The sequence below is a fragment of the Oreochromis niloticus genome, linkage group LG22, assembly GCF_001858045.2.
Source record: "Oreochromis niloticus isolate F11D_XX linkage group LG22, O_niloticus_UMD_NMBU, whole genome shotgun sequence".
NCBI classification, from domain to species: Eukaryota; Metazoa; Chordata; class Actinopteri; order Cichliformes; family Cichlidae; genus Oreochromis; species Oreochromis niloticus.
The window spans coordinates 12,484,917-12,498,450 of record NC_031985.2 but is presented as its reverse complement, the minus strand read 5'-3'; the positions used below and the strand labels follow the sequence as shown (position 1 = coordinate 12,498,450).

The window sequence follows — 13,534 nt, the reverse complement described above, 5'->3', positions numbered from 1 at the left end:
ACACCCACTGAGAAGGTATTATAGTTTATATGTTCACAACTCCAGTAAAACATCTGCTAAATGATGCTGTTGTTTCTATATTTAAACTAATGACTTTCATCAGGGTCATGTATTGTTCCTCCATCATCATCCACACTTGCTATCTCTAAATCATCGCTGCACCAACTCTGTGCTTTTGTCTCTAAAATGCTGGAGCAACATAACTCTCCATTGGGGGTTCAGTAAAATAATCTTCCCTGCTCCTCTTTAACCGCTCTGCCCATGTTCTCGCTAGGAGAACACTATCTGAGCACAGCTGAGGCCTGCCTAACTGCTGCCGAGGCTCCATGCGCTGCATTCCTGCCTGAATAATTTAATATTTACAATCAATTTTTGTTCCACTAAGAGGGGGGAAGGCTGGTATTGGGTGCTTGACAGGCCTTAGGCTGCACTCTTATTTGTCAGGGTGACTGAGAGAACAGATGATTGAATGGTCGTGATTCAGTGGTGATTGTTGTGACTTCCTGAGGTTGTTTCCTTTTTTTGTTAATAAGCCAGATCCTACATTTATGGAAGTGCTGTTATCTTAGTACTCCCTTCATTGACTCTGTTTGTTTTCCAAAATCTTGCCAAGGAACCAAAAAATCCTACTAAACGTTTTGCTCGTGTAGCAAGATCGGTCTTATTTATTTGAGCAACTGTGCTAAAGATATTTATAACACAACACACTTTGTAGTACATCACATATATATATTAACTGAGATTTCAAGTCTAGCAATACATGTTATTTTAAACAATATTTGCTGCAATATCCAATAGGAATTAGTGAGGCTTTTGTTTTCAGAATTAAAGTATATTTTTGCAAGATACTTTCACATCTTCCAAATAAGGTGTTTAGTTTGAGGGCAACAGACTGTAAAATACTGAAATGCTAACACAGTTTTTACTCTCCCTGTAAAACAGCTGGTCTCTTTTCCATTTGTAGTTTTCAGAAGAATTGCTCACTCATATAACCTAGTTAAATGAGGCTGTCTCTCATTTTCAAACTAATTAAATGGCACCTCTGTCGTGTCTTCTTGTCTCAGGATCTCTTCTCTATCAGCGCCTACGTCTACGCCCAGAAGCCTCAGCTGGACATCCACAGTTTCGAGGGGAATTTCACGAGGGTACAGTAGCTCGTTGACATATTTATAACCTGTAAAACAAATCTCAAAGAAATGCAGATTTTTCTATAGAAAGTGGATTGACATAGAAGATGTGTATCACTGCAATGTGTTGACAAGTGACAACAATAGGGGCTTGTGTGTCCATCTGGGCCTGTTGTTATCTCCAGCAGGCATGCCTCTTACATCACAGGCAGGTTCTTGCAGCTCTAGCTCTATCCATCCTGTCTTGCTTGTTGCTCAGTGATTTTTTTTTTTTCCTTTTTTTTTTTTTTTTTATTAATAGCAGATTAGCGCAGCCCCCACAGAGAGGAGAGCTCCAGTACAAAGGGGGGCTTTGTAGTCCGTCTTCACTCTTGGCCACACACCAGGCTTAGTGAGCGAGCACTTCCTGCGCTCATTCATCCTCCACGGCCTTCCTTTGCATAGCGTGTGCTTTTAGTCTGAGCAGGATGGGAAAAAAATGGGTTCCCACAGATCCGCAGCAAATGAACTTACCTATTTATGAGAGTTTCTTTTTTTTTTTTTCTTTCTTCAGACGGATATAGTGGCTTTGTTTCTGTGGTCTTCATTGAGACCCTCTGCAGTTATGAACACCGTACTGTGATGCCAATGTCAGAGCGGTCAAGCATTCTGCAAACTGCCATTTATTTTTCATGCACCTCTTCCCATGTTTGAGTGGATTGACAGGATGTGGGTGCTTAGGTATCATAATTATCATATCGGGCAGGCAATTTGAGCCGAAACTGGAGCCTTGACTCTGCACTCCTGACTCAAGCCATTTTCAGCATTTGTCTTTATTTAAGAGAGAGGGGTGAAGCGGGGAGGGTGAAACAAGAGGCTCTCAAGGGGCTTATTTATCACTAAAATCTCATCTACTTGAACACTCTATACTGTTTTTTAAAAGGAGCCTCTATCGCCATGCCAAATCTAGTGAAAGTATAGGTAAGGGGACTACTGTATTGCTGTAGTCGGCACAACTGTGCAAGGTGCTTGAGAAAATTAATGGCACAGCAGAGCTCAGCCATCCTGGTCAGGCTATGCACCGTCTGAGCTGGGGTCTCTTAACAATTTCTGTTCTGTCCAAACAAAACTTTTCAGCTTTTTCCTATTAATTATTGTCCAAAAAATCTATGAAACAATTGGGAAATGTAGTTTTTTTTCATTGCAATTTTATTAAATAATGGTTATCAGATAGTACACTTTTATGTAATAAGGCTAAGATCATTATTATTATTAAAAAAATAGAGTGTAGACCCACTGGTTGTGATCTTGGAGCCTCTTGCACAAAAAATAAAGATTTCAATCATTAGAAATCAGTTTGTTTTTTTACAGTTTGTAAAAGCTGAAATAAAATTTGTCTTCATTATTTTATTTTTGACGAGAATAAGATGTTTAACTGCAGGAAATTGTCTTTTACTATTAAAATCACTGGAGTGAAATTCATCTGTGGTGCTACTTTTGTGTTTGTTTGCCTGAGGGCCACACTGAGAAATACTAATTAGAAGGTGGCTAATTGCAGAAATAAATTCACTGCGTCGAGGTGTTTCTTTGAAGCTTGAAGCTTCTTTGGTCAGTTTTCCATGTCTTAGGATTCTTGTTTGCTTTGTTTTTTTCTCGCATACAGCAAAGTGTCACAAAAAGGAAGAAACAGAAAGCATGTTAAGTTTGTACTATTAATATGTAGAATTTAATTTGTATCCGAGTATTATTTAATTTAATTTCAAACCACCAGTTAATTTAGCAAAGTTAAGAGTTATTTAAAGTCCTAATAATGCCCATTTGTTTATTTGCAGGAAGACACGGACCCACAGATCCATGAGAGTCTGAGCATTGAAAACACTCTTTGGGCCAGCACCGTAGTTGCCTCTGGTAAGTAAATGAAAGCTGTTATATCCATTTTTATTTTTGAAATTGAAGTGAATCACAGAAATATTGCGCGTCTGGATGCTTTTAAAAAACTAGGATTGTTTAATTTCACCTTCTGCCACCTTTTATTATTGCTAAACATGCTAAACATCAACCTAAAGATGTGAATTCATGTCTGTGTAAATGTTTTCAGAAACCTGCACCAACTCATATTTCATTTTTCTTATTTTATGTATTTTCTAAATTTGTTGCTCACACTTCCTGAGTGAAGTGCTCAAGTTTTGCACAGAGAATTCATGGGTTTAAACATTGAGCAGTCGGTTTGATTTAATAGATATTTGCTTAAGAAAACCCACGGTGGAGGTGGTCCTCCTGCAGTTCAGCCAAGCCATTCCTGGCAGAAATGGTTCCGTCAGTTGAGAGTGTTTGTGACGCTCCCAGTGATGGCCACAGCATTGATTTGTGGTGTTGCTCTCCCCTCTGGCCTGACCTTGACCAGAGGAGCAAACACACACAGTGGCACAGAAAGCCTGACTTAGACTCGTTACATCATCTCTGCTTGGGAATGTCATTGTCCCTCACAAGACTTTTCCTGACAGACACCTCTCTCCTCTACAGTGGCGTTCGGGGCGCTTGATCTGGCCCAGATCACTGTGTATTCACACGGTTACGGGCCTCAGTCCAGCTGTGACAGGAGAATTAGTTGCTCGCATATTCAGATTGAAGCCCCTCTGCATGCTGAGCCACACAGACTATTTGTCACACCGCTCAATATTTCTGGAGTTAGAAGTCAACAGGAGCAATTCATCACCTTTCTCCTCTGATCCTGTGGCTGCTGGTCTCTGTTGTGCCTGCACTTTACTTTCCTTGTTTTGTTTTTTTTAACCATTTGTAACTTTCTTGCCTTTTTTATAGTTTGGGGATTTCAGAGCCTGTATTTAGGTTTATTAGTGTCTTTGCTCCGCCATTAAGCTCATTTAATATTAATGACTCATTAATCCTTTTTAATAAGGCCACTGTAATGAATTGGCAAATAAAGATGGCAGAGTATTGATCAGCTTTTATGAGCTTCCATAGGGTGGCTGAAGGCCCCGAGTGTCTAAGCGTATTAAACTCCTGTCTGTTGGCTTGAGTGGCAATGAGACAAAACTGCCTCAGCTCAGCCTTATTGTGTTTCCTCTCATGCAGTTCATCTTACTTGACCAAGATGAGTGTGTGCATGCATATTTGTGTGTGCTGTGTGCGTGTTTGTGTGTGCATGTGCGTGTGAGATGGTGGGGGTGAGGTTCAGTTAATGAGCAGCATTACTTTCCTTGTCTCTATCTTTGGCAGGCACGGTGATAGGGGTGGTGATCTACACAGGCAAAGAGACCAGAAGCGTACTGAACACGTCCTATGCCAAGAACAAGGTGAATGCTTTTTTTTGTTTTTTGTAGCTTTAAATCTAAGGGTTTTTTTTCTAGTTTCCTATACAAATAATGTGAAGTGATATACTATAAAATATAATTATAAATATTAAAACTGTTACAATTAACACTTTATTGTTAAAAATGTCTGAAACTTGCTCAAGATCCTCCTGTTTCCCCCATTTGATTTAGTTACCTTACTAAAATTAAGACAAGCAGCAGAAGAAACAATCATAATTTTTAATGCTGGATCTAGTTTTGTTTTAAGTGCTTCTGTATTGTATCAAATAATGATTTATTTTGGCTGTTTTTAAAGTCACATTGCTGATTTCAGCAGAATTTTGGACAAAATAAAATGTTCATGTAAGGATATCCTCTATAGATTTTTCATCAGCTTACAAGGCATAACTCAGAAACATGGAGTCCCTCTATGGTGGCTAAAACACTCCAGTGGATAAAACATCTCAAACAAAGCAACTTCTATCTCAAATTCTCCTCATGCCATCTCTTTCCCTCTCACCTCTGATCACTAATCAATCACTACGACAAGGTGGTTTTTTAACCTTGACTTTCTAGATAAAGTTGGGCCTGTCAGTGCGAAAGGTCAGTACCATATGCTAATTAACCAAAAGGGAAATTAACTAACTGAGGATTTAAATGACATTTTCAACACCAAGTTAATCCCATAGAATCCCCATTGAGCGTTTTGTCTCCGGATTGAAGTGAATAATGGCAATTTTATGCTAAATATACGTTTTTACCTGGAAGATGTTTTGGCTAGATAGACAGAGGTCATCTGATAGAGGCAGCAATAAACAAGATCTCAGAGGTTTTTTCCTTTTCTAGCTAAACTGAATCTACCATGCAATGACTTTAACACACAAAGTTGTCACTTCCAGCTGTCACCTACTAAAGCTCTCCGTGGCATAACATAACCCCGTCCTGCTGCAGCACCATTTTGACACCAGTGTCTTTTATTTAGAACGCTGATGTGGCCGGTCGAACAGCCGGCCAGTGTTTTGTGTAAGCCCGACAGCTGAGAGGAATTCAATATTTCAAGGAGATGATGTCAGAAGTGCCAATATGGAGACTGGAGATTGGGGGAGAAAGTCGATACAGTGCGGCTAAAGTCACAAGAACGTTTTGGTCTCATATAATCTGTTGTGACACCGGCCAGGACGATGCCCGCGCTTGATCAATCTGACAGGACGTCAGGCGTAGATTCACTCTTTGTTGCAGTATAGTTACAAACTCCTGTCTGAGTAAAGAGGCAAAACATTGTCATTTGACAAGAGGCCACTTCTCAGTAAGGATTCTTTGAAGTTTATATCCGAGTTTCAGTACTCAGCTCTCCTCGTGTGTCTGAGTTGCTCTGGAAAAATAGAAACCTCTACTAACCCCTCAAAGATCAATTTTATTTTTCTTGACTTTCTTCTTGGCTGCATTTCTAAGCTTTAACCGTTCACTAAGAGTGAAGCCCTGATATTCTTTGGTTTTAATTTCATGAATATTCATGTCCCACGTCTGCAGTCCGTCATCAGATTTCACACACATGCTAAAATACAAGCCACACAGGCAGATCGAATCATTCCTTTCAGTTTTAATGGCTTGGAGATGAATGGAGTAAAATATGCACTTTTATTCATTGATAGCATCTTTAGGTTGAGGTAATTGAGTCCTTTTTCCCCCCTTGACTGAATGAATAATGACTTCATCTGATCCCCGGCAAGGCTTGGAAAATTTAGACTAGCTATTGTTCAAGCAGAAGGCGATCCTTTGCTTTTCAGGCATGCACTGTGCTCTCTGTCTTAATTTTTCTTCATTTTAATCCACCCAAACCCGCTATTTTTCTCAATAGCTCAACCATGAACCATGTAGTGAGGCACTGGGGTGGGGAGATGCCCACCCGCTCGCTTGGACCCCTTACCCTTCCCCTTTCCCCACTCTGCTACTGGGAGTTTAACACCAACTGATAAATCAGTCACACTGGTCTCCCAGCTCTCCCAGTCCTCAGGGGAATGGTTTTGGTGGGGGTTTAGGCACTGGAGGAATTTTGCTGCTTTTTATATATGCCTGCCCCCTCCCCTTCTTTTCAGAGCAGTTCCTTTATTTGAGAGAGGAGAGATGTTATGTTCTGCTGTTTTTGTAAGCGTGGTGCGTCAGATGAAAGCCCTCTGTGTACAGGGCTTTGCTGCGAGCACTGCCAGAAAGGGGAAGGGCGCTTCTTTATTTGACATCTTTTTCCCACATGCTTCATTGGCTGGGAGATACACTCGAAAAATAAAAGACAATTCTGACCCCCTTTTTTGTCTGTTTTTCTTGAGAGCCATCTCAATATGGGAACTTTCTCTGTTTTTGAGGCCTTTTGACCTTCTATTTGTTGCACTGAAAGACAATACTTCAGCATGACAATAATGCAATTTGAAGTTTAGCACAAAGTGGCAGCACCAATAAACTTACTTATGCTGTATACACAGTTTGCATGTTAAAAACCTGCAGCTGAGAATTTGATTGGCTTTGTTTTTGCCCATGTGTCGCATATTGTAAGGTTTTGGTAGCAGATGGGAAAGTTGCAAAGACCCCTTTCTTCTTTTTTTTTTTAAGTTGCCAGAAAAGGAATAAGATTTCTGGCTTTGTATTTCAAGTTTATTGAAAAAGTGTCCTACAGTAGAGAAAAATTGCTAAAAAAAAAATGCCAAACTTAATCAGATTTTACACAAATTACTCTCTAATCGATGAAGCAGGACAGCTATGTTATAATCAGCCTATTTTGACCTCTATTTTTTCCCCAAAGTTTGGCCTGCTGGACCTGGAGCTGAACCGTCTCACCAAAGCCCTGTTCCTGGCCCAGGTGGTTCTCTCTGTGGTGATGGTTGCACTGCAAGGGTTTGTGGGTCCTTGGTTCCGCAATCTCTTCCGATTTGTTGTCCTTTTCTCCTACATCATCCCCATCAGGTACAGTGTAATTCTCATCAAATAATTATAGTTCTTTCCATCAGGAACATGTGGTATGAATGTAAAAAAATCATTTCAAAAATCGACCTACGCAGTCTTTAAAAATGATACTGATCAAGTCTCAAATACAAACCTCAGAAGACGATCCTCCCACACTGGCGGGTATAAATGTTCTTACCAAAATAGTTATGATAATAATAATAATAATAATGTTTTTGTTTTTTTAAAAAAACCCAATAAAATTTAGAAAAAATAACATTTTGAAGCTTGATCTTACAGTAAATTTAAAACAGATTTCCTATCAAATCGTTGTTTTCAAGGTTAAATTGATTTTTGTATATTGAATTTATTTTGCTTCAGTTGTTGAATTCAAAGTATTATCTTTTTATTTCAGTTTAGGTTCACTAAACCAGTATACAGTGGAAAAAAGCACAAGTTATTTAAAAAGAAAAAAAGGCTTAGCCAGTGTTTTCTTTTTTCTTAGTTTGTTTTTGTAACCTTACTGGTGGGACAAAGACACTCTTAAAACTCTTAATCTGTTTTTTCCCCCCTTTATTTTTCTCTTTTTTCATTTTTTTGTAGCCATTTGCCATTTCTTTTCATTTGGTCTTTAATACAGCTTTGTTGTTTTATTGGTGGTGGATTACAGTCATTTTATTTTATTTCGTCTTTTTGTTTAGTTTGCGTGTAAACCTGGACATGGGAAAGTCGGCCTACGGTTGGATGATAACGAAAGACGAAAACATCCCCGGCACTGTTGTGAGGACCAGCACCATCCCCGAAGAACTGGGCCGGCTTGTCTATCTGCTGACAGACAAGACAGGTAGTGTTTAAGATTTTATTAACAATCCGAGTTTGACTGAAATTATTTGCTTCAAAAGGAGAAATGATTTGGATGCTGGTTTAGGCTGTGCATCTTCAAATGGGAGACTCTGTGGAAGCCTTATCATACCATCAAAGAAGGTGGAAGGTCTACACCAAGTGTGTGACATATGTATTATAGCATTTATGGGTTTTTAATGTTAACATTTTTAAGGTGTCTAGAACCCTACTGGCAGATTAGAAAGTATTGGTATCTGATCAAAGCACATTAACCAAAATAAAAAACAAAAAAAACTGAGAATGAGTCTTTAATGCAGCCACATTAATTTTTCCTTTATGAATTAAGCACATTTGATGATAACTGAAGTGGACTGTCGGCATGTGTGTGAGTTAAAACGGAGAACCGAGGAAAAATCCAGAGTTTTCAGGGGCTTCTCAGGAGTCCTCAAGTTTCCTTATTTCCCTATTGTGGCGTGTTTCGCTAATAAACAAATGGCTGCTCTTTTCTAATTCTAGACGGTGTGTCAGAGTGATAAACTCCTGCTGGGGTCCTAATATGCTTCTTTGTCTTCCCCCACTGATCTAGGTAGGAATAGATTAGCTTTAGAGCCTATTTATCCAGGTTGGTAGTTAAAGTACATGGAAAAAAAGAACAAACAATCAATCCATTAGAATTGGTTAACTCTGTGCCTCTAATGTTTTTGGAAGTTAGATGCCCTCTAATCAGCTTTACGCTCTATCAGCACACATTCTGGCAACCAACATCCATTAAACAAGGCCATTGCCCCCATTTTCAAGGATTTCTCTTTTTTCTTTTGCTTTTAGTGTCTGAACATTCACTCAGTCTTTTTGTATGCAATGTTGTGTCTTGTCTGATAGTTAGAAAGGACATGCAGTCCATATTGGTAATGAGATTAGGTCAGTGAGAAGGCAAATGCACCACCCTGCAGGTCCCATGATATATTGGAAACGGTCCTATGAAGACGAGCGCTGTGCTGTGTGTGTGTGTCTGAGCTTTCAGAGAGGCTGAATCTCTCTTAATTTTGTTATTGTATACAGTTGTGTAATAAACTCTTTATGATTATTCAGGGAAATTGCATTAACAGCTTCTATTTGTCATGCAAATATTTCATATCTTCAGTCCTAGAAATAAAAAGCTCTCGTCATGAGAAGTTTTTGTTTTATTTTGATTTCCTCTTAATGTGCTGGAAAGCAATTTGTCCATGTAGTGAACGTGGAAGTGTAGTATCTCCTAAGAGTTGCAACATCAGAACGGTTGTCATGCTCTGCGAGGTTGTCTTTGTGTTTAGCAATGCACTGCTCACAGCTCTTCTTCTGCTTTCGGATGAGATTTTGTTTCGTGGAAGTGAATATCACCAAAATTTGTCAAGTATCACAGATTTTTAGTGACCTTTGCATCTTTGCAACTCTTACACCATGAATTGGTGATCTAATAGAGTTCGTAATCCCATGATTTTTAGAAAAGAAAATATTCTCCTGCTAACACTCTAGACCTGACGTTCCTTTTTTGGGCTTGGGTTTTGGAAAGACCACCAAAGACATAAGTAAAGTTTATTTATATAAAGCTTCTTAAGGCACAAACCTAGCATAAAGTTCTTAGAAGCATAGTCAAATAAACAGATTGTTTCCTGTGCTGTATCTAGGTGGTGATCCAAACTTTGCAGGATGGCTGGGAGCACAAGGTGACAACCTTGAAGGGGATTGCTTGCACATTTAAAGCAAGGACGATTTTAGCTATTAATTTTGGGAAGCCATTAGAGCTTGCACAATAAATAAGGCATCTGATACTGTTGTAGCTTGATGGGTATCTGTGTATATGTAAGATGATACAAGAAGCTGGAGTTCAGAGATGCCAAATTAGGAGCTGCTCAGTTTCTCTCAGGGAGAATTTCATCACAGTTGTGACCAGCAATAACAAAGATTGCGGATTTGTACCAAAAATGTTATTTATGTCTTGTCTTATTAAAACACATGACATAATGGTAGTAAACACAGTACTGATATTCTACACTTGCGATGGGTCTTAAACATTATCTTTTGAGAGTTTGTTGAATTGTGATTCAGGTGCTGTGGATGTTCTGTTTGCTTTATATGGTAATGTGAAAATAATCTTCTGAACTGCAGGCACTCTGACACAAAACGAAATGATATTCAAGCGACTCCACCTGGGAACAGTATCCTATGGCACAGACACCATGGATGAGATCCAAAGCCATATAGTCCAGTCATACGCACAGGTGAGCCACCTTAATGACTTGTGGTTAAGAAAACCCAGCTACTGTTAGTCTGTGTATGTCTTGAGGACCTGAGTTAAAGGCATCTGGACTGATTTTTTTTTACCAATAAACCAATAAAGCCTGTTGGATTGAAATCTTTTCATGAACCTAAAAAAGAAGTCTGGTTGCCTTCAGCTCACCTCCATGCTGATTTGTTTGTGTGCATTAATTGGTGTGAGTGTATTTGTGTATATGAAAATATTGCAGAATATTTTAATTCAATTAAAATAAAATCTATGCAACATTTTTTCAGCACTGAATTGTTTTCACTTAGCATCCATATTATGAAAAAAGACATTTTTTTTGTAAATTTCAGAATAATGATTGTTTAGTGTGATTGTTCACTCAGTATTCCCTTAAAACTATAACATATATGTCTAATGATGGACACTGGGGACACAATTTACTTGACTTTTGAAAATTTGTGCCCAGCATGGGAGCGTATCCAGTTAAAATTAATACTTTTTTTTCCCTCAGTGTTTTCCCGCTTATTCCTGCCCCTCTCTGCGGATCAGTTTAATCAATTTTTATATTGAGCTAAGAATAAGTTTTCCAGGAAAGAAGCCCATATTGTCCATTCATCATGCGGCGTCCCTGAGAGACTCCCTGTACTGTAAGCAAGTGTTTCCTCACTGGGTGGCTCAGATCTGGCTGCAGTCTTGACAGAATTATATTGTTCGCTCTCAGCCAGCTCCAAACAGCTGGTCGAGGCTGAAACCATCTGCCCCGCACCCTTATGTCTAATCTCAGCTAATGAAAAATGACTAGTCTTTTTAGCGCAGAACAGCTGAAGCAGTGCTGATCAGCAGTGCCTCTCTCATTTGTGCTATACTATACTTTTTTCTGTACTGTACTCTCACAGTGATGTGTAAAATTTACAGAGGATCATTTATAATATATTCTGAAAAAGCCCACTTTAAGGTCTTAATTTAATCACAACTTTTGCCTACAAGTATCTGTTGTACATTTAGTAGAAATCCTCCATTTATATCTGTGACACTGTTTATCTGGGTGAATGGCATAATAATCTCTCCCTGTAGATCTTTCAATCCCTTTAGATAAAGTTTGTGTACTTACTGTACTCCCGTCAGCCCCTTTCTCTGCTCAGCAGGACTCAAGTCTAATAATAAGCCAAAGTCTAATGCTCAGTAGAGTGCAGTCCTCCTGTCAACTACAGCTGGCTCTGTGGACTGTTGTCATGCTCAGTAATCGCCACACTGATAGTTGTTGTCAAAAGAGATGAAAATGTAAAGGCCCTCAAACTAAATATAACATGATAGAGATTATGCTGCAGTTCTCTCCCTCGCTGTGTCATCCAGCTTGAACAGGTGTGTCAGATTGATAAGAACTAGCTGTTTCTTACTGTGTCTGCAGGGATAAATATACATAAATAGATATATAAATATACTCCAGATTCAGTTCTTTTAGGCACTGGATTTGGTACCTTGCAAACACATTTTTAGCCATAACTCAAGAATTCACATGGATATTTCAATATTTCACAAAAATGTTTAAAAGGATTTTTAAAAAAAAGCGATGACATTTTGTATACAACAGCTCAAAGGTTCATTTAACTGTGCAACACTACGCTGGCCATTGTTCCATTACTCAGTGCCATAACACAGGAACAGTTGAGCCCAAATCTATGAAGTTCTTTCAAAAAACTAAATATTTAATACAAGTCTGGACAGAAACTGTTGTCAGCTGCAGACTGTTTGTTCTTGTTTCAGGCAACTTCCCAGCCATCCAGTGGTAGTGCCACTGGTGCCACGCCATCGCGGAAGACCCAGGCATCGGGCCCGAAGGTTCGTAAGAGCGTTAGCAGCCGCATCCACGAGGCCGTGAAAGCCATCGCCCTGTGCCACAACGTCACACCGGTGTACGAGTCGCATGCCGGCGTAAACGGGGAGACTGAATCTGCAGAAGCTGACCAGGACTTCAGTGATGACAACCGCACGTATCAAGCCTCCAGCCCAGATGAGGTAGCTATAAAGCGCAGTGGTTACCCTGGTCGTCAAAGATTAGATTATAGCTCTATTTCCACCTCATATTTAGCAGACTTATCTAATTTGGGTGGGTCACAGTTTTCCTCACTTGTCATAAACAATATTTTATGACTACTTTGGGTTAACAGAGGTTAACTTGTTGTGATGCAGATTACATTTGGAGCTGGAAGCTGGCAGGGAACGTAAAATAGAAAGCTAATGAATTAAATCAGCACATTGTTAAGATTGAATAACTGTCTGAATTGAACACAGTGCACTACATAAAATTATTTTCTTTACCTTTTAGAGTCCATTTTTTCTACAGTCACACAGATGTGTTTAAATAATCTGTGTGTGACAAATTGTGACAATACTGCCCTTGTCATGGGTAACGTTTCTGGGTGATTCCCACCTCATTCAGAGTCTTTGGGAAATCATAATATATTTTAAAGTCAGCTTAAATCTTTATCTTAGCACCTTTTAATATTTTGTGGGAGAAAACATGCATATACCAAACAAAAGGGTGCAGAAAAAGGAGATTTTGCTTTTGAAACGGTCATTGTAAAAATATTTCTAATCTCTTTCTGTGTCATTTATTAGCCATCCTAAATAATCCTGCTTAGTCATAATTATCATTTCACTGGCAGAAAGTCAAAGGTCATGAACTCTTTTTAGAGGTTAAGCTTTTTAATTGTCTATATTAGCTGCCTGAGAATTTACTGCTGTAACTGAAGGAAGAATGCAGCGCGGTCCCCACGAGGATCCTCAGTGTTTCCTTTCTCCATGTAACACGAGAGTTGGATTACATGGAGAACACATAAAACACAGAGGGAAAACAACAAAAAAAGTCAGGCTTTTGTTTTGTTGTTTTTTTTAATAGTAGTTTAATGCAGATTGGAGGAGAGTTAATCTACCCTTAAAGGCCCACTGCAACATTATCGGCATGTTTATCACCACTGACATGTGAAGGTTCGTAAAGCCTATGTGAGACTGGCAAAGGTTCTTTTTACCCCCTGCAACCTTTGGCAATCAAAATAAAGATAAAAGTGTATTAAAAG

At 39.1% G+C, this 13,534-nt stretch overlaps 1 protein-coding gene across 4 annotated transcripts in view; it reads left to right on the top strand.

Moving 5' to 3' along the window:
• Positions 1-13,534, top strand: part of atp9b (ATPase phospholipid transporting 9B) — a 43,768-nt gene that overhangs the window by 17,476 nt on the left and 12,758 nt on the right. For all 4 annotated transcript variants that reach the window (XM_025902319.1, XM_025902320.1, XM_005452816.3 and 1 more), the window contains 7 exons: positions 1,065-1,145; positions 2,939-3,014; positions 4,344-4,420; positions 7,212-7,372; positions 8,053-8,195; positions 10,340-10,452; positions 12,222-12,473. In XM_025902319.1, coding sequence (XP_025758104.1) covers positions 1,065-1,145; positions 2,939-3,014; positions 4,344-4,420; positions 7,212-7,372; positions 8,053-8,195; positions 10,340-10,452; positions 12,222-12,473 — 903 coding nt within the window. The remainder of the gene's footprint in view (positions 1-1,064; positions 1,146-2,938; positions 3,015-4,343; positions 4,421-7,211; positions 7,373-8,052; positions 8,196-10,339; positions 10,453-12,221; positions 12,474-13,534) is intronic.